The 21,783-nt window shown below is 40.1% G+C and overlaps 1 protein-coding gene across 2 annotated transcripts in view; it reads right to left on the bottom strand.

Moving 5' to 3' along the window:
* The window catches only part of ZDHHC20 (zinc finger DHHC-type palmitoyltransferase 20), a 71,006-nt gene that overhangs the window by 10,125 nt on the left and 39,098 nt on the right, over positions 1–21,783 (bottom strand). For both annotated transcript variants that reach the window (XM_063305767.1, XM_063305768.1), the window contains exons 5-9: positions 21,700–21,769; positions 13,788–13,820; positions 12,032–12,152; positions 1,236–1,368; positions 193–319 (exon numbers count right to left, since the gene is read on the bottom strand). In XM_063305767.1, the coding sequence (XP_063161837.1) occupies positions 193–319; positions 1,236–1,368; positions 12,032–12,152; positions 13,788–13,820; positions 21,700–21,769 (484 nt within the window). The remainder of the gene's footprint in view (positions 1–192; positions 320–1,235; positions 1,369–12,031; positions 12,153–13,787; positions 13,821–21,699; positions 21,770–21,783) is intronic.

Genomic DNA, 21,783 nt, shown 5'->3' with positions numbered 1-21,783 from the left:
GCCTGATGGCGTCTACAAATAATAACAAAGGACTATGGACAAAAGATTTTCTTGAATGCATTCTGCTTGACCCTCCTGATAAGTCTGTTAATTTATAGTGCTGTAAGATCAATATGGTTTAAAGGTTTGTGTACTTCTGAACTATACACCCAAAATTTAGAATTTATCACTGAAATATATAAATGACAATACCTTGTAAAAATGGGGAGCAACCAGTATTTTTTTTCATCTCCAAAAACCTCTCTTAAGTTTTTTTGACATCCAAGAGAGAAGCCATTTTTGTCAGGCCCATTTCGAAACATCGGTGCCCGGAAAGCTTCTACACCACACATAAAGAAAGGAAAACAAATTAATTTAGGAAAGAGAAAATCTTCCATAACAGAACATTAACAGTAACAGAATAAAACATTTCTTAGGTAATAAATTAATTCATCTCTCAAGTCAATGTTGTTACTTGCAAGGCTGCAAAGCAGGTTAATCTCTCAAACTGCATTTGATAAAAACTGTTTGAGATACAAATCTACAACATTAATTTTATTTCCTTTGATCAGACAATTATAAAAACTCAGAAAGACAAAAGAAAAAATTATTACTTTAGAACGCTATCATTTGTCTGGCTAAACAAGACCGTACAATATTTATCTTGGTCAACAATTAAAAAAATGAACAGAGTATTCTTTCCAAACCCTTTGCAATTATTAAGATTACTTTCTCTATATCGAATAAGCTACTTTACTGTAATTTCCCTTTTGTGTAATCTAGAAGCATGCATGGTAAACTCAACATGTCCAGAAATCCTTGAAACACTTGATGAGTGTATAGTATATAACAAGCTGATTCTGGCATCAATAGCTATGTGGGGAAATGGTATTTTCTTTCCACTTCCCAAAAGTTAGTGTAGCTAGAAATAACTCCTATTATCATGATGCTCCTTTCCTTTATTCATTTGCTTAGCTATATTAGCTTTAGTTTGATGAGAAGACAAACAAGAATCTGACCTTTGCTGACAGAAGATTATAAGCCTACAAACACTTACTCAGGCCTTGTTATGTGCAAACATGATCAGATATTAAACTTCCAGTGTGATTTTGGGCCAGATACAATTCTCAACCTAAACACAGCTCACAGAGTTACTGTGAGAATGAGTTGGAGAACCTTGAGCTACTTGGACAAAGGATGGGAGAGGAACTGAAGAGTAACAGAAATAATAATAAGAATCCTTGTAATTTACTAACCTATTGTTGATCTGTTTTTACCAACTAGCCAGCAGTGGTAACTAAACAATGATAGTATGCTGATGAAGAACATGGCAGCCACAAAGAAAAGGAAAAGAACATGGAATTTTGCACGGGTGTCTGGTAGTTCGTTCTGAGAAGAAAAAGAAAAGAACTGTATTAATGCATTTTCATCAATTTCTGTTCAACGGCTACATTCTTATTAAGGTGTCATTCCAAATTAAAATAGATAATAATATGAATCCATGTACAGCAACCAACGCTTATATGTGAATTTGGTAGCACACAGTGTGTTTCTGTATCCTTGTAACTTCCACAATTAATGGCCAAAAGCATAGAAGAGGAAAGGTTGTTAACAACTGGTTGCTAGGCAGTCAAATATTAAAGAATTAACTAATTAGGAGGAAAACAAATATTGTTCAATTAGCTTGTTATATTTGACACTGAGGAAGGATAGAAGAGCTGAAAAGCTCGCAAGATGGAATAACTAAAGATTGGCAAGGAAATAGTTGTGCTAGATGAAGTAAGGAAGATTTAAGCAATGTTTTAGCTAAGGAAGAAAAGAATGATAAAAAGTATATCTGTGAATGGCACATTTAAGAAATCTAGGGAAACTTCCTGAAAATATAAGATTTTAAGACAGGAATCCTGACTGCTGGGATGACTTCCCAGGATTTACTCCTCTAAGGGAGAAGAGAACTTCTATCTATAGAAGAGAAGGTTGACCTTCAGATTCAACCTGCAGCCACTATGGAAACATCTGTGGTTGGTATTTCAGCAGTGGTGGAGAGCAGAGCAAAGAGGCAACCTCACATTGCATTTGGATCTGCAGAACCCACAGTATTCAGTATTTCCAATCCCCAACACATTCCAAACCATGTCTACGGGCAGCTTTCAGATGGAGTAGATTAACACCTTCTATTGAAATCAATTTGAAGATTAAGCTGGTATTAAGAAAATGGCCGGTATGGTTGTGTATGAGGTGCGGAAAAGCAAAACTGCAGCATTTTTCTCCCTTCTCCCAGTATAATCTTGAGAGGGAATCAGAGAAGGATTGATCTATAAACTAATTAAAATTAAACTAAATGGAGGAAGTATTCCACTTTGTTCTTCTTTTAACTGGGACATGTATGCGTGAGATTATAATTTTTATTTACTGCCTTACTACACATTTTAAAAGAAAATGTGTTAATGTTTTATTGTTGGGTGATCTGGATAGCCACTTTAAGGGATATACAAAAGTTTAAAATCCAAAAATGTATATTTCTGACTATCAGTGTGGGAAGTAATCCAACCTTTTCCATTTTCAGCCTACACAAGAATAACAGTTCCTAAAAGAGGGAGTCCACAAAGCATTATGTAAGAAGGGGAACAAAAGACTACTATTCCTTGGCCTGCTGCCCTTCTTCCCCAAATATTGTGAGCTCAGAAAGCATGAGTTTCGTCCAGTACAGATTTTTTCAGCAGTGAACTGACAGCTCAAGGAATCTGATACTGATGGTTCAGGGAAGGCATAATCTAGGCTGGGAGAGCAAGAACCAATTTCTAGCATAGTTTCCTCACCACGCAGGCACTTTCAAGTTCAAAGGAAGCAGTGACCTTCCTTTATTCTCTTTATACTGATTATTCTTCTTTGTGTGCAGGGAGAAGGGGAAGGGAATCAAGCTGCAGGTGTGAGGAAACCATCCTGAGATGGTCTGGACTCTGGACCACATCCTCTGAAGATACAGCAGTGGCCTATTCAGAATCATCTCACTTATCTGCAGAGGCTTGTGGCAAACATTCTGAAGGTTTAAACTATTTAAACAAGATTAAATATTTTTAATCTCATACATTTCAAAACAGCTTCATATCATAACACAGACTACACTGTAAGCAGGTAAAAGGAACAGGAAACTCTTCATAGATTTTAAAAATATTTTCCATATACTGAAGATTCATGTGTTGAGAAAAAAGTTCAGTGTTTTACTAATGTAGCACAATTTTTATATGCTCAAATTACTAAATACCCTATTAAACAGTTAAGAGCTTCATATAAGTATTGAACAGCATATTCCTTTTAAACAATGATAGGTAAAATAGAAGGGGAACTGAAATTGCTTCTTTATTAATAAGATGTAGATAGTATTAACATCCATTTAATTTTCTGTCTTTATGTGCTACTCTTAAGAGAACCAATTTCTCCCTCAGGCATTAAATATAATACATGTTGCTAATTATAAAGGGCTAGAAAAACTGCAATAATCTTGTGACCCACTATCAGAAATAAATGTACAAAAGAACATACTAGAACAGACTTCAGCTTAAATTGCATTTTACCTTTGGACAATTCTCAGCAGATTTCCTGCGGCAAAGCTTTGTGCAAATAAAGACAATTTATTAAACAGCTATAACCCCTTAAGACTAGTGTTCAGAAACAGTAAAAATGCTGTTAGAAAATTGATGGTCTTTGCGTGCACAAGGTGTAAAGCGTGCAGTATTCAATGTCAAGAGGCCAGTAGTCTACATTCACTGTATGAATATGTGAAGATGAACCTGTGTTTGCATAATGAGTCACTGATTTTAATGGTGTACAGTCAAAGCACACCATTAAAATTAAGAGATCTATTCATTGCTCTCTCTAATTTTCATTATCTGAAGCCATCTCTACAACAGAAATACAACCAAGAAACCTCCTGGTAATTACTATTTACATTTGTCAAACTAAAATTTGTTATCCAACTACAAAGGAAAGCATTTTGACAGTCTGATTTATTATCTGATTTCTCTGACCCCTTAATCCAAATGGACCCTGCACTCCCCCACCAACCTCCCGGAAGAAAAGTTAGGAAAAAAAGTATTAACAGAGACAAAACATACATGCCCTGTCCAGCTTTCCCACCTTGTAACCTTAGGTTGCCAACTCCAGTTGAAATCAATCCTGGAAATTCCTCCCTGCTTATATGATATATATGTACCTATGGCAGCCTTTTTAAGTGTATGCACATGTGCTGGAAGCAATATTCCAACAAAAAGCCATGAGAAAAAATTAATAACATGAACAGGCATGAACAGGCAGAAGACTAGCAGAGAGCATCCATGAAGCAGTCACAAGTCACGATGAAAACTCCTTAATCTCACAACACATGGACAGACTCAACCATAGTTTCAACCAGGAAACTGTGAGCATCCTAGACCAAGCTAAACCCCCAAACTCTAGGGAATTCATGGAAGCTTGGCATTCAAACAAATCAGCCATCAACAGACACATAGAGATAAACCACATTTACACACCATTCAAAAGAGACAATAAAAAACCTAGAAAGGAAACAAAAAAGAACATATCCCCTCCAGCAGCCAACCCCCAGATAAGTAGGGATTAACACCAGACAAACAATCAAGCAGAAAACAATACTCTAATCAAGGAACTACCAAGGAGAAAACCACTCCTCCACCAACACTGGCAGGGCAAGCTACTGTATATAAACAGGGAGCAAACCCCCCACTCACCAGCACTGATGATGTTACCCAGTCAGGTAATGAAATGTCTGCAAGCAAACAACCAACTGAGAGAGCACCAAGGACTCCACAATAACATGAATTAATAACTGAGTGACAAGGTTTAGAAAATGAATTGGATTTCCTATACAGATGTGTGCATACACATACATTCTCTCTCTCTCTCTCTCCCCCCTCCCCTTCAATCTTCTCTCCTTCTGAAGAAACAGAAGAAAAAAAAGGAAGATAATGGGATAATTACCTTGGGAGGGAACGAAAGAGAATAAAAGCAGCAAAACGAGATGGAGACAAGGCAAAGAGAAGAAAAGAAACCCTGTTTAGGTGTCACAAAAGGGTTAAATTTACCAGGCAAACAATCCTTCAGGCAACAACCAAAGTTCAGGATAATTTGTTTTTTTAAAAGATAGTCCTCTTAAGTTAATAAGGTAATACACAATTAAATATTTGATACTTAATGTGAAATGTTAAAGGGGACATAATGAGCAATTTTGCTGCAGAATGCTACATAAAAAAACCTTAGCCTAAAACCTACACAGTGGATCTAGAAAAGCGCAGATCTTGGGCATCTGAGGATCCCTACAGCTCTCCAGATTCTGTTTAATGGTAAGCTCTGTCATGCTCGGATCATTGGGCCTGTTGCCTTGGACTAATGGAAGCAGGCAGTCCAAGTGTATCGGGATATCTACAGATTTCTCACCCTATTTTCAACAACCATTAAGATTCACAATTTCTAACTACAGTTTTGGCAAAACGTAAGTAAGCTGAAATGTACTTATTTGACAAACAGAGGGAATTAGGAGTATCTCTTGGAAGAACAAATCATGGAAAGAAGTCACACACACACGTGGGTAACCACCTAGGGCTTATGCAAAGAAACCTACAGAATAACAAGTACCTACAGATCTACAGAGACTACAGATCCCATACACGCATACAGAGCCGTTTGGCTAAAATACCGACATGGTTCACCTATGATGCTAAACTATGGTTTACGGTGGTTTGGATTAAACCACAAAATAATACATCATGGTAAATAATAATTCATAGTTTATGAAATACAAAGGCTGGTTGCATGCAACTCAATAAAAACAAACCACGTTACAGCTTAGCCTTAATTAATAAACTAAGCCCAAAACAAACAAAACAGGTTATCTATAGGACTGCCTCTCTCTGAGGGTATCTGATTCCACCAGAGTGGAAAAGGTAGGCATTTTCCAGGTCCCTTCCCTTAAAATTGCCATCTTGTGGGTCCTCAGAAATGTGCCTTTTCCTTTGCAGTCCCTGCCCTACGGAACACCCTGCCCCTGAGAAACCACAAGCCCCTCCCCTTCTATCCTTCTGGAGAGCCAAGATCTGGCTCTTTTCCCAGGCACTGGGACAGGACAAGGTCAGGGTAAGATGAGAATGTGAGCGGCATCAGGGAAGTGTGGTTGCGGCACCAGGTTTTTCTGTTTTTAGTTTATTCTTGGTGGTTTTATATTGTTTCATTGGCTGTAAGCCACCCAGAGTTTAAGATGGGTGGCTATACAAACGTTTTAAATAAATAAAATAAATAAACCCTGATAAGGCTAGTACAACATGTCAGCTTAGGTCCTGATTATTCCAGTTTTAACTTCCTACTTCTTTTAAAACTAGTCAGGCTCATTTATGCTGCAGATGAATAAACTAAAGGGTTTTTTTTGGAATCTTCCCTACAGTTAGAGTAAGAAAAAACAGCAGCTTGCCCACAATTTAATGAGCTGTATCACTTTCATCAAAAATTTGTTACTTCTGCTTCAACAGCTACCAAAAGCAGGACATGCCAGCCAGAGCTGAATAAGTATTCTAATTTTTTAAAACTTCAATTACGAAGAAAAGCCATGTGTTAAAAATATTTAAAAGTGCTTGACTTTGGCTGATTTGCATAATTTAAATACAGCTGAAATGAAAAAGGAATAGATTCAGCTGATGTAAAACTAACTTTAGAAACAATTTGTTGATTGAATAATCTTTATGCTTTATGAAGGTTCTTACTCATTATCTATCTATCTATCTATCTATCTATCTATCTATCTATCTATCTATCTATCTATCTATCTAATTTATCCCCGCCCATCTCCTCCCGTCAGAGGCCTCTGGGCGGTTTCACAACAAATGATTAAAACCATCAGAATAATAAAATACAATAAAAATACTATAAATAGAAATAAAAATAAAGAATAAAAATCCAAGCAATGAAAGATCTAAAACAGTCCAAGTGTGGGAGGAGTGGTCTATAACAACCATCCCCATGTAACTCTATTCCCCTCTCCACCCCAAGCGAGGCAGCAGAACCAGGTCCAGACTCCGCCGAAAGGCCAGGAGCGATGGGGCCAATCTCACCTCCGGGGGCAGCATGTTCCACAGGGCGGGAGCTACTGCAGAGAAGGCCCGCTTCCTGGACCCCGCCAGATGAAATTCTTTTACAGACAGGGTCCGTAGCATGCCCTTTCTGCATGATCGGGTGGGATGGGTTGATGTAATGGGGAAGAGGCGGTCCCTCAGGTAACCTGGTCCCATGCCACGTAGGGCTTTAAAGGTGATAACCAACACCTTGAATTGGACCGGAAAGCAAACTGGTACCCAATGCACCTCGCGCAGCAGTGGTGTTACATGTGCCCTTCTGGGGGCACCAAAAACAGCTCGCGCAACTGCATTCTGGACCAGCTGAAGCTTCTGGATACTTTTCAAGGATAGCCCCATGTAGAGCGCATTGCAATAGTCTATCTGAGAGATAACAAGGGCATGAGTGACTGTTCGAAGGGCCTCCTGGTCCAGGAAGGGGCGTAACTGGTGTACAGCACGTAGCTGCACAAAGGCTCTCCTGGCCACAGCTGCCACTTGCTCTTCGAGCAGGAGCCGTGAGTCCAGGAGGACCCCCAAATTACGCACCGGGTCTGTCTGGGGCAGTGCAACCCCATCCAGAACCAGAGATGTTAATGTCCCGGATACAGAAGAACCATTAACTCACAGCCACTCGGTCTTACCAGGGTTCAGTTGAAGCCTGTTGTTCCCCATCCAGGCCCCCACAGCCCCCAGACACTCGGAGAGGGTGGTCACGGCATCACTTATTTCACCCGGGATGGAGATATACAATTGAGTATCATCAGCCTACTGATGATACCTCATCCCATGGTGATGGATGATCTCACCCAGCAGTTTCATGTAGATGTTAAAAAGGAGAGGGGAGAGTACTGATCCCTGTGGCACCCCACAAAGAAGGGGCCGCGGGGCCGATCTCTCCTCCCCTATCAACACCAACTGGGATTGGCCCTGGAGGAAGGAGGTGAACCAGCGTAAGACTACGCCTCCCACCCCCAACTCCCTGAGCCGCCCCAAAAGGATACCATGGTCGATTGTATCGAAAGCCGCTGAGAGATCAAGCAGAGCGAGGATGGATGCACTGCCTCCATCCTGCTCCCACCAGAGATCATCCATAAGTGCGACCAATGCCGTTTCTGTCCCATAACCGGGTCTGAAACCTGACTGAAAGGGGTCTAGATAATCCGTTCCCTCCAGGACCCTCTGGAGCTGCAAAGCCACCACTTTCTCAATCACCTTCCCCAAAAAAGAGAGATGGGAGACTGGACGAAAATTGCCCAGAACAGTAGGGTCCAGCGGTGGCTTCTTGAGGAGGGGGTGTACCAACGCCTCTTTAAAGGCTGCCGGGAACACCCCCTCTCCCAAGGATGTATTAACCATCGCATGGACCCAACCACATGTGACCTCCCGGCCTGCTTTTACTAGCCAGGAGGGACATGGGTCTAGATGGCATGTGGTGGCATTTACTGTCCATAGGATCCTGTCCACTTCCTCAGGTCCAACAGGATCAAACTGCTCCCAGATAACTGGGTAAGCCTGTTCCCCTGGTATCTCTCCAGACCACGCCTCATGCCTGGAGTCCAACTTGGAGCGGATCCGAGCGATTTTGTCCTGCAGATGCTCAGCAAATTCCTCTGCACGGCCCTGTAGGTGGGTCGCTGAACCCACCAATAAATATAAATCTTAGCAAACAAAAGGTACCACAAATGTGTATGAAACAAAAGCAAACCAAAATTCTTGAGACTTTGTTTTAAATACAGACAAATAGAACAACAACGTTCTACCACCAGTCAGCATTATCAGTCTATGCACAATCTTCAGTAAACAATGGAAAACACACTTCTATTAGCATTTGGTTCCAGTTAATAATCAAATTATTAAAAAGTGTAATAGGATCCCTAAAGTTTTTCAAATGTAATAGTCAGTGTAATTTTTTTAAACAGAAAATAATTCTTCAGTAATATATTGTAATTAATACTTAAGTTGGTAGTGTACCTAAAGAACTCTCAAGCCAGTTCATAACCCAAGGATGTTACAGTGTTTTGGTTAAGAGGACTATGCTTTATCTCTATGTCCTATCTAGAAGCTGCAGGGGGTGTGCCTGATGTCATGACATCATCTGGGTGGACAGAATGGAGGTGTTTGCTGTTTTGGGGGAGCGGGGCTGGAGCTCTGAAAGACAAGAAATAGGTGCCTTAAGCTTTGGAGAGACTTAAAAGTAAAGTGATCCTCAAGTTGAGCCTGACTTCTAGTGACTACAGGTTACACAACCACACAACCACCAGTGGCTACACGGTTAACAACCACTTGTTTAGTGACTGTTTGAAGTTACAACAGCACTGAACGAGTGGTACTTAGGACTGGTCCTTGAAATTTCGGCTGCCCCAGCACCCCTGTGATCACGTGATTGTGACCTGGGCGCTTGGCAATTGGCTCGCACTTACAACAGTATCAGTGTCCTGTGGTCATGTGATCACCATTTGTGACCTTTCCTGCCGTATTGCCACAAGCAAAGTCAATGGGGAAGCCAGCAAGGAAGGTAGCAAGATGCTCCTGTAAGTTGCTTGCATTCCCACTTTTTCTCCTGAGGAGCCCTGGGATCTCATATTCCATAGTGTGTGTGCCCACAGCAGCCCACTATGCACCCTCCCCTACCTGGCAGCAGCCATCCCTGGACCCACTGGTACTGTGCCTCCTGCCAGTGCACCCTCCCTCAGCCAGCTGCAGCCTTGTACAGCACCCTCCCTCACCTCACCCAGCAGCAGCCACCCCCAGCCTGGCCATGCTCGCACCGGAGCAGCCACTTTCCCACCTGCCAGCCTGCTCGTGAGCCACCTGGGACTTGTGACTTCCTGCCAGCTTCCCCATTGACTTTGCTTGTTGGAAGCCAGCAGGAAGTTGCGAGGGGGTCCTTGCTTAATCACCCATGATCCTCGCTTAACATCGGCAATGGGGATTGCAGGGATTGCCGTTGCTAAGTTCACATGACGTTGTGCTTTATAACCGATGCTTAGCAATGGAAATTCTGGTCCCAAATACCGCCGTTAAGTGAGTACTACCTGTACATGGAAACAAATGTACAGTTTTCTTGGTATGATATAAAAGTCATTTACCACTGCCTCTTCTGGAATTTTGTTTAACTTTCCAGTCTTGTCTAAGTGCCAAAACTGTTTAGCTTTCTAGATAATCCACAGTGCTACCAAGTGCTAAGACTGCAATTTTAAAGTGCTTATTTTAGTCTTTATTATCTCCAAAACCAAGAATTATTGGCCTGATAATTTCTTAGAGGGGTTAAGAGGCAAAATTAGGTCTTTAAACCTCTATAAAGCTTAAGCACCCATTTGGGCCCTTCAACCTCTCCAAATATCTGAAAAATAGGAGAAAAAACAAAGGATTCCAGCTCTTTCTACTCCAGGGGGAAATCGGAGGGCTACAAATGGATGCTTTGGATACATATGGCCTATAGGTTGTCTGTGCAGTCATTAAAAAAATGGAGTGCTATGTTGTACCTGATGCACATCTGTGTAAAAGAATAAGAGTTACATGAGACGATATTTACATGTTATGTGCTCCACTTAACTTACAAGGTTTCCTAGATTAATTAAGCAAACCTCAGATACAGCATATGCTCAGAGGTGCAGAAAACAATAGCTACTATATTTTCCTCAGGACTAACTCCCTATTCATAAAACAAAAATCTTCTACAGAAAATTAATACATATATCTAAGCTAAATCCCATTAGGAAGGAAGGAAGGAAGGAAGGAAGGAAGGAAGGAAGGAAGGAAGGAAGGAAGGGGGAGGGGGAGGGGGGAGGGGGGGAGGGGGGGAAGAAAACCCCTTTCCCTGGATATTTAGTAATATCAAAATGTAACTGCAGTGTCAGAGACAGAACGCTTGACTTGAAAATGTATCCTCCAGGTTGACTGCTGGTTCAGTCAGGAATCTCATCCTCAACTAACATCTCTCCCAATTCAAGCATACATATTATGCCTTAATAAGCCAAGACATTGATAAGCTAAGATTATCTTAGCACATACCACTTTTTATTTTGGTGGGGCATGCTGTGATATCCAGGAAGGGTTTGGTTAATTCGTTTTCCATTATATGTAAATTGGGGAATTACTGTTGCAAAGTTTGGAATGCATCAAGATCTTAAAAACAAATTCAAAACAAATTTCAAAATCAAACATTTCAAATTTCAAAATTAAGAATCCTATTGTCCAATAATTTCTCAGCTATGACTCAATACAAAGTCTTCATTACTAATTGTGCATCTACCATGACATGCCAAGAAGAGAAAAGGAACATCTAGAAATGTCTATACCTGCCTGAATCATGGAAAGGTGTTATAGGTGTGTGCAAGGTAAGAATAAATCATCCCTCATGGCTTAACTGGGTAAAAAATATATTTTTCTAATGCAAAAATGCAGGCACAAGTTATTTTTCATTATCAAATGTTTCACATTATACTTATTTACTATATAAATTGTTCACAATCTAGTAACATCCCTCACAGTCTATGAATGTTAGCCAATTCTTTTCCAAAACCACAACATCGCAATTTCATAGGCTTGAAGCAACATGTAGCACATTAAAATTAATCTGATTTAGGGAGCCAGGTCATGCTATTCAACCAGAATGAGGATTAGAATATCAGATCGATTTTGAAATTAGAAGAGGGCAATGTTGATATAAATGTCATACAAATATAATGTGCTCTCTTAAAACATGCATGAAAAGCCAACATAAAAGGTGTGATCCACAAAATAGCAAATCCGGCTGCAGTGAACCTAAAACCATGTATTAATAAATAAAATATAACGATTTAGTATTTTTTACTGCTTCACCTCAAACTGGTGACAGTTATGTATAATGTGAAGCATGAAAGCACAGTGCTCCTGAATCTTGCACAGAAACTTTTTTTAATGTTCAAAATTTCTAATTTTAAAGAACTTACTGTCCAAAACTTTATGAAATATTGCAGGACTGTAGCAGCAACAAATAGACAATACAGGAGGGAATAAAATAAAAAGAGGAGAAAAAACTTGTAGTTGGAAAATCCCACACAGTTATTCACCCTAGAAAAGGAAAGAGAAATAAAAATAAAAATCAGGTTGGGCAGAGAATCTGGTATTGTCCAGAGAGGAGTCTTATGCCTGCTCCAGAATTAGGCTGAGCATAAAGTTTGCATTACAGTACACTTTATTTATTTATTTCAATTTATATGGCTGCCCATCTCATCATAATGACTCTGGGCGGCTAACAGCGATTAAAAACACAACATCAACAACAGCGTAACAGTAAATACATAATTGGCCACTGAGATAAACCACAAACAGCCATCAGCATAGCCAACTCATGAGCCATGCCATACATTCTGACCTCCAATGCTTTCAAACAGGGCAAATGTTTCAGTAACTTAAAAACCTGAAGTGAAATTGTTGTCCTTTAAGTCAAGCAAGTCAAGCAGAGGACGGGTGAGATAGTGAGGTGGCTCCGTTACTATTAACATCCCTTTGCCTTTTTTATTTTAGCTCATTTTTTAAATAGTTTTGATGTTTTTAATTGTTCATAATTATAGTGTTTTTCAGGTATTTATTGTTTTAACTTGTTGTAAGCTGCCCAGAGTCGCTTGTAAAAGTGAAATGGGCAGCTATATAAATTAGATAAATAAATAAATAAAAATAAAGTTACTGTCACCTGCTATGCATAGCATTTGGAATAAAAATGCCTACATGTACAGGCATATGCATATACTCACACAATTGGTCCTTGTTTAATGACCACTCATTCAGTGACCGTTCAAACTTACGATGGCACTGAATGAGTGTTAGTTATGACCAGTCCTCAGAGTTTCAGCCATTGCAGCGATCCGCAGTCACGTGATCGTGACTTCCGACGTTCCCTGCCGGCTTCCCACAAGCAAAGTCAATGGGGAAGCTGGCAGGAAATCGAAGTCACGATCACGTGAGATCCTTGCTTAACAACCCACATGGTCCTCACTTAACGATGACAAGTGGGACTGCCGTAACTGCTGTTGCTAAGTGGTGTGGTCATGTAATATTTCACTTTATGACTGCGTCGCTTAGTGACAGCAATTCCGGTTCCAACTGCCCTCATAAACCGAGGACTACTGTGATAGTTGTTGGGGATGTCACAAAAGAGGGGTCTAAGGCCAAAGATGGCCTTGGGGCTTCAGGATTCCCATCTCTGTTCTAGTCATTCAATAAGAACTCAGAACAGAACAGTAATATATTTTATGTATTTATCAAATATTGCTAACAATGCTACCGTTTAGCCTTGCTCTTATCCATGTTAATGGTAAAGCTTCCATTAATTTAATGAATCATGACTGTTTAAGACCATCACAAACTAGTAATTTAGAGTATCATCAGGGCATTACCCAGCTATCCTTGAAGTGTTACAAAGCCTGCCTTCATTACTGTTATCTCCACACAATTATAGTTGGATGCTTCTAGAATGTGCTGTTTCTTGCTAGTGAGAAAATAACCTAAGGTTTTTATTTTAAGAAAATAAAAAATCAACCTAACTTAAATTTAGACTTTGTTAGTAGGTCACTCTCTAAATTTTTCCTAATTATTCCTAGTTATTCCTACTCTTAACTCATTTTGTGCATACCCAATAATAAAGAGTTTAGTTATTTGTTTTGGTATGAAACCAAAAACGAGAATAAAAGAATAAAGAAACCATACCAAGGACAATGATGATCCATTTTCAGTACACATCTAAAAAAAAAAAAAAGGATGACATTTGAATCACTGCAAAGGAGATACTGTAAAAGAAACTTAGTATGCTTCCCCCCCCCCCGATAAATATATCTAATCTCAATCTTTCAAAGCCTATTCAAGCATTGTAACATCTTGGAAACCCACTGATCACTCCACCTTTGCCCCCCAGTTTGTTTCTAGCAGTCAGCGCCAAACGAAGTATTACAAAGCAGACCCCCGAAGTTCTCCCATATCCGTTCTTTCACAGTGCAACGCAGTCAAGAAAATCTGATATAGCTTCAGAAAGAAGGGAGAGGCATGCTTAATCCTTAGAGCTTAATGCTTTTCACTCAATCCATTTTACAACTGGAAGAAGAAATGGACAGAGGGGTGCATGCATGTGTGTATATTCCCCTGCATATGGAAGAACAATAAAGAGGCGTTTGGCACAGAAAAATGGCATGAGGAAAGCGTGGTAAGCAGCTCCCTCCCTGCTTAACCTTGCCCTTCTTCCACATGCTTACAACTTTTCTACTGGTACCCTTCATTTTCAAGTCGGCGGAAGGACTTTTTTCATGCATCTGATGTTTACAACCCTTAGCATTCATTCAAATTAAAATGTTAAATCACCTTTGAAAATGGCTACCTCAGAGCATCACACACAGCTTCTACAGACCGCATCCTTCTTTCCCAATCCAATATTTATAGTATGTAGCATAGTCTAAAGCAGATTATTGTAGCACAACAGCATTAATGATATGTTGAATGCATGTTCTATCACAGGTTGTTCAGCTGATGGCTGTAATGCTGACACAGGAATTCAAAAGGTTGTGGGAAGGAGTACTATGGGCTGTACATTCCAGGGAAGCAGAGTAGTGAAGAGAATGAAGTAGACCTCCTACCTTACTTCTGTCACAAACTCAAAAGCATACATTATATGGGATGTAACTGGCTTATCTTTAACTTAAAAAATAAAATAAAGCACAGCACACCCATGGGTACATAATTTACTTTGAGATGTGGGACTGAGTGGTTATTTAATTTTTCCTTTCTGTATTTTTTTTTACCTCCATGTTCCCAATATGTGCATCCTGAGTGTGTGTCAGTATATTGCATTCTTGAGCTGGCAGGATACAGCAACAGTAGATTGACTTTACAAGGTAGCTTGCACAGAATAGCATGAGCAGCTTGGAGTAACATGAGTTTTGGTTGTGCTTGTAGCATACTACCCAAAATGTACCAAAACTGATGTTTTTTTTCCCCTTAGGATCAGCAGGGAATGCTGCATGTGGCACTGGGCTATGACTAAGACTGGTAACATAGTCTATGCTTTCCTATATTACTAAAAATATTATGTGAAAGCTTCAAATGACTAAAGTCATGATGGGTGGTGAAGAGTATCTATGGGCTACCTTGTGACAACCATAGCAAATGAAATATTACCTCTTGAGATGTAAAAGGAGTAGATGATATAGAACATGGATTAGCTAATGGAATGAAATTGTATGAAATGAAAATTGGTGTGTCTGTGAAACTAAGAGAAATGGATACACTGAAATAGAACTGAATGAAGGTTGTCTAATTTTGTGTAGTGGAGTTGATAAATACATGCAGGGATTTGAAGATGTAATTATGAACGAAAGTGCTAAAATGTATGTCAGAAAGTATGAATTGGTGCCATCTAGATTGTTGTGGATGTGCATGAAAGTAGGAATTCATAGGCTGCTGATAGCTGATGTTACATTCCAGTGAATGAACATAAGGAAAGATAAGTGTTTAAACGTAAGTCTATAATGCATCTGCATAGTGAAACAATGAATATAAAACTAAAAGCTTGATTGATCTGATAGCTTATGATGCTCTCATAAAGAATGAGAGAATTAGTGAAGATTACAAAGGAAATAAAGGGTTCAGAATGTGGGACAGATCATTATTTGGTAATGTCAAGAGCAAATCTTGGGAAAAAATGGACATGGAAGAAAACAAAAGAAGTGAAAGAAATATGAAAGTAGAATGACTGCATAAGTACGAGTCCAGTATAAGAACGTTTTATAAGACAGATAACCTCCCAACAGAATGAATGGAAAGTAGAACTAAGAAAAAAGGATGTTTTTTGGAACCAAGTGAAAAGGGTTATTTTAGAGAGTACCAAATAAGTACATTATATTAATGGGAATATGAAAAAGGATGCTATGTGGAATGAACAACTGAAAGAGACTGTGGATGGGGAAAATGCATATTGTAAAAATACACTATATAATGGGTTTAGAGAGAAAAAGATGGTTGTGGAGAACAGTTAAGTTTAAAAGAATTAGAGAAAACACAGAACAGTTCTGATGGAGATTGAAAAAACTGTTTTGGAAGTAGATGAAGAGGCTTAAACAAGGAGCTTCCAATAGAGTGAATGGAATTAAAAACAAAAGTGATGAAATGCTTTGTGCATTAAACAGAAAGGAAGAAATGCTGGAAGGAGTATTTTAGACAGTTGCATGGGAATTATATTTGTGTGTGTCACAGAGTGGAACTGAAACAATGTTCTATGTTATCAATGAGCAGGGAGGGAGAACAGGAGGTGCAATGATGGGTAGTGGCAGGAGAAGGCCCATAAGTGGCCTATTAAACATGGCTTGGGAGGCTGTCAGTGAGAAAGTCAGTGCATGGGGTAGAGGGTCACCTACTAAGAATGGGTTGGGTGACCAGCAGAGAAAAGGAGGAGGTAGCAGACAGCAGTAGGGAGGCCCAGGGTCCATGGCTTAATCTGCTAAACTATCTGCAGAAGGAAGTATAGTGCACAACAGTTGGATACAATGGACTTGTCCACTGCTTCCAGAAGTAATCCAAATGATTTATTTGTATATGGAGTCCAATAAAGTTTGTATTGTATTGTTTCCCCATGTAAAGAAAAAGGTAAGCAGCAATGAATGCAAAAACTAAATAGGGAGCTGTTTGTTAAGTGTGCATAGGAAGGTGCTTGGAAGAATTTTGATTGAATGGCTATGAGAGTTGACAAGGAACAAAATCTGAGGCATTGCAGCTTTATGGCAGGAAGGGAGTATGCAGACCAGCTTTTTGTTTTTCAGCAGCTAAGAAATGTATGAATATGAGAAAGTAAGTTTATTGACTGTTGATTTAGAAAAGCATATGATAAAGTTTTTTTTTAATCATTTGGCATAGCAGTTTGGTGTTCATGCTGCTTTTTCTTGCTTGGAAATCCTTGTGAGGTCCAGCAGCCAGATGTGTAGATTATTTAGCTGAGACAAGTCACGTTGCCCGGGGTGCACCATGAGGAGGCTACATTGCACTGAGTTGGGCTGAGGGGGAGTGACTGGCCCAAGGTCACCGAGCCAGCTTTCATGCCTAAGGTGAGACTAGAACTCACAGACTCCTGGTTTCTAGCTTAGAACCTTAACCACTAGACCAAATTGGCTCTCATATGATAAAGTGAATATACTTGAATTATGGAATGTTTTGAAAGTTGGTTGCTGAATGTAGTAGGAGTGATATGTTATAGAGGTAAAGCATGTGTGAGAATAAATAGAATGCTTAGCAAATGATTCAACACTGAGCAGGGAGTAAGACAAGGATGTGTGATGTCCCCTTTGTTGTTTAATGTATTTCTGGATAAATATATAAGGAATCTTTGTGACGATGTCAAAGATGTGTTGGTTGGGGACATAAGAGATCTATGTATTTTTTATGAAGATGATAAAATGTTGTTGGCTGGGAACCTAGTGATTTGCAGTGAATGCTACACAGTTTGTATGATGCTCTGAGAAATACTGGTTTGAAAATTAATGTATCAACGACTAATGTCATTGTGTTTGACAAGGATAGCAGAGTGAATGATTGCAAGTTACACATAAATGGCAAAACCCAGATTAAGCATATGAATTTGTGTACTTTGGTAGCATGTTTACTAAAGTTGGGAAAACAGATGGAGAAATTTAAAGGCATGCATATGCTGGTAGACAGGCAGTAGGCATGATATGGTCTGTTATGGGAATATTTGTTGAAAGAAGTTAACATGGCTATACATAAAAGCATGTTTCTGCCTACTCTGTCATATAGGAGTGAGAGTTGGGTATGCAGGAAAACATAAAATTAAGTCGAATGCAGTAAGAATCATGTACTTAAGTACGTGTAGTAAAACAAGAGAAAGAAACAAGAATGAATGATGTGAATTGGCTACAAAGGAGAGTGACTAGTACATAGAATGCTAAGGTGGTTAGTAATATGGAAAGAATAAGGATTAAACTGCAGAACAATTTTATGAAGGGTGAGTGAATGGACTGAATGAAAGACGAAGGCGAAGAAGGTTGTGACTGGATGGAGTTGATGAGATTCTCAAGGTGAGAATACTGAAGCACAAAAGGCAATCAATGATTAAACTGATTATGGATATGGGAGATAGAATAGTTTGGAAGAACAGAAAGGTATGGAGAGGCGGATGGTGTTAGATTTAGTTACATTTCCTTTTCTTACCTCATGCTTTTAATTTCTTTGGCTTACTATTTCTTACTTCCTTTTTGTACTTCGCATACCACTGCTTACCTTGAAAGGGAATAGTGTGATGGGTATGTATGTATGTATGTTCCCAATACAGTGCTTTCAGAGACTTGGCAATGCACCCACAAGGGGCCCAAAGACATCCCTGGGAAAATACAAAAAGGAAGAAAAAAGACTTTCCCAAAACTGCCATCTTTAAGCTTTTTGGGTGGTGGGGGTGGAAATGAAAGAGGGGAAGAGAAAGCTCAGGGACAGAACACAGTGAAGATGCTGCCCTCAGGGAAATGAATAAAGTGGGGCCATCAAGAATCAGGTCCACTTGCAGTAGGATGTTTGAGCTCCATGGGATAGAAATGGGGAACAAAAGGAGGAAGGCTAAATGAAATGGGCAAATTGCCCCAGCCTTTGCTTTGCTCCTATCAGAGTGAAGAGGGTTCCTGTGTAGACACTTCCAAAAGCAAGATGGGAAAGGAAGTAATTGAAAGAAGAGCATAATGAAAGAAATGGACAGATTCAATGAATTTCCTATTCATCATACGGGGCACATTTAATCTCTGTCTCACTTGCACATGATGGACCTGGAACAGGGATTATCTGGAAAACATGGGGTACAAAAAGATTTGTACCCTTTCTCATTTGGGGGAGCAATAGGAAAGGGAGGAATAAGTCTGTGGCCAGCTGTTTCTTGTGTACAAAATTTTAAAGCTGACTGTTTTGAGCCTGCATTATTTGTACATGAGAACCCCTCAGGGACATTATGAATCACATCCACCTCTGTTTTCACTGCAAAAAGTACAAATCCAGTAGTAGTATAGCATAATAATGTGGATTGGAGATATCAATCTGTCTGAGCCCTCTGGGTTTTTAAAAGATTTCTCTGAAAGGACCATCAGGAAAATTCATGAGTATCTGAGCAATCAATGTTTCTATGCCATGGCAACACTGACACACACCAGACTGTGATTTTTATTTGCAGTCACTGCACAACATTACCAATGTAAACATAATTTGATTGCAGTTTTGAGTAACCATGGCTCCCAATGCTTGCTTGTTTGGGAATGATAAGCAAGGCATCTTAGCATGGAAAGCATGATAAACCAACATTGAGATTCTTGAATGAAGTTTATCTGTTCTGCTCACAGAAAGACCCAAATGAATGTCACTGAGCAGTGTGCACCAATACGCTGGTTAGTTCCTAAGATGAAATATTTCAAACAGAATTTCCAGAATTCTAGAAAAAATGGTTTATCATGATTCATAAACACTGTAGAGGCTGTACTTATTCATATGCTAGTTTAATAAGTCATAATTATTGGTTTAAATTGATATGTGTGATGGATGAGCCTCACCCTGGGAAAGCCACTTTCATGATCATGGTATTGCCAGTGAATCCAACTGGTACTCAGCCTCCCCTATGACACACGTAACTAAACACTGGGAGGCATTTACTCTGGCACAATGTCACGCCCTCCCCTCAGCTATCCTTGAAGGCTGATACAGGAAGATTCCTTACCCAGAGAGACCGTGCCCTTGTGACTCTGGACACACAGAAACAACAAACCATGTGCTTCTCCAGTGCCTGTACTACAGAGACATTGATACTAGCTTCATCTCACCATTACTACATAAATACCCAGGGTGCACAGGACAATTCTACACCTCCCTGCTGCTTTCAGATACCAACCCTGCTACAACATATAATGTTGCTAGATTCTGCGCAGCAGTGCTTAAAATTCGTCAGATGATGACCTGTGCCATAAACTAGACTTAATGAGCATCTAGTTCCACATTAGTATGCTCTATAATTTGATAGTCTTTCACCTACTAACCTTCATGCTCCCCTACACTCATCTAATACTCTTACCCCACCTTTTAGATTCTTTTAGACTCTTGTTTTTTATATATACTTGCTGTTTTAATAGATTTTTTATATCTTCTAGCTTCTACCCCACCCTCCTTATGCTGGTCTATGCCCGTAATAAAGATTTGTTTGATTGATGTCTGAATCCAGGCCATACAAATTACCAATAAGTGGGTACTTAACCAAATAAGACTTATTGAAGTGCTCTAGGTATTTCATATATACACATAGACACACATATACTATACATACATACATGTTATCATGGAACACAGAATACATAGATTAATTTGATTGTTTTCTTCTCTTCCTCCCTTACTCTCTGTAATGACTTTCCTTCACTTGAACATTTTTTTAAAGACACAATTTACAATAAAATCACAACCATTATATACTTCTTCATAGGAAAGAGAATGGCTCATGGTTATACATTATTCTTAGTTCTGATAATATAGTTTGTACAAACTCAGGAACAATATAACTAGGATGGGGGACAGCCAGGTTCAAGCCCATTCTCAGCCATGGAAGGTCACTGTGTGAATCCGTGCCTGTCAATCTCTCTCATATAAATGTAACAAATTAACTAAATGAATTTTGATACTTTTTCCCATTTGCAAAAGATTATTATGAAGAAACATCTTATACAGGTAGTCCTCAAGTAACGACGACAACTGGGACCAGGATTGCTGTCACTAAGCAATACAGTTGTAAAGTGCAATGTCATGTGACTGCATTGCTTAATGATGGCAATCCAGGCAGTTGTGGTTGTTGTTGTATCCTAAGATGCGTGGGCTGTTAAGTGGGAAGCAGAAAGTCCCAGGTAAGGAGCATGGGGGTGACGAGGGGGGTGGGGGAGCTCCTGGGAGGCCTGGCGCAGGTCACGTGTGAGTTGGGGAGGGGGTGCTGGGGAGACCCGGAAAGGAGGGTGTGGGGTGAGCACAAGGAGGCCCGGAAGGAGGGTGCAGGGTGCGTGCAAGCGCAGGGAAGCCCAAGAAGGAGGGCATGGGGTGCCTGCAAGCCCAGGGATGCCTGGGAAGGACAGTACGGGGTGCCTATGAGTGCAGGGAGGGCCAGGAAGGAGGGTGTGGGGTGTGTACATGTGTGCAACTGCAGGGGGGCCCAGGGAAGTAGGGCATGTGTGGTGCAGACGAAGGGAGGGGGACTTACCAGAGCGGCTTGCAGCCTTCCCTGCCGGCTCCCCTGTTGACCTTGCTTGTGGGAAGCTGACAGGGAAGGTTGCAAATGGCGATCATGTGACCCCAGGACGCTGCTGCAACCAACGTGTGAGCTGGTTGCCAAGTACCCAAATTGTGATCACGTGTCTGTGGTGCTGCTGCAATGGCTGGAATTTTGAGGACTAGTTGTAAGTACCACTTGTACAGCACTATCACAACTTCAAATGGTTGCTGAATGAGTGGTCCCTAAGCGAGGACTACCTGTATGTGGAAAAGGAGCTCTGTGACTTGAGGCCTGAAGATGTGCTTGAAAACACAGACTCATCAATCCCACCTAGAATCGGTATATACTTACAGGTCACAGGCAGAACAGTGATGACATCGATCAGGTTTGATTAGCTGGCATCTATCGCAGTATCTAATAGCTATATTGAAGATT

This window comes from Candoia aspera, chromosome 5 (genome assembly GCF_035149785.1).
Source record: "Candoia aspera isolate rCanAsp1 chromosome 5, rCanAsp1.hap2, whole genome shotgun sequence".
Lineage (NCBI taxonomy): Eukaryota > Metazoa > Chordata > Lepidosauria > Squamata > Boidae > Candoia > Candoia aspera.
Note: the sequence above shows the minus strand (reverse complement) of the source record. Positions and strands in the feature narration are given on the sequence as shown.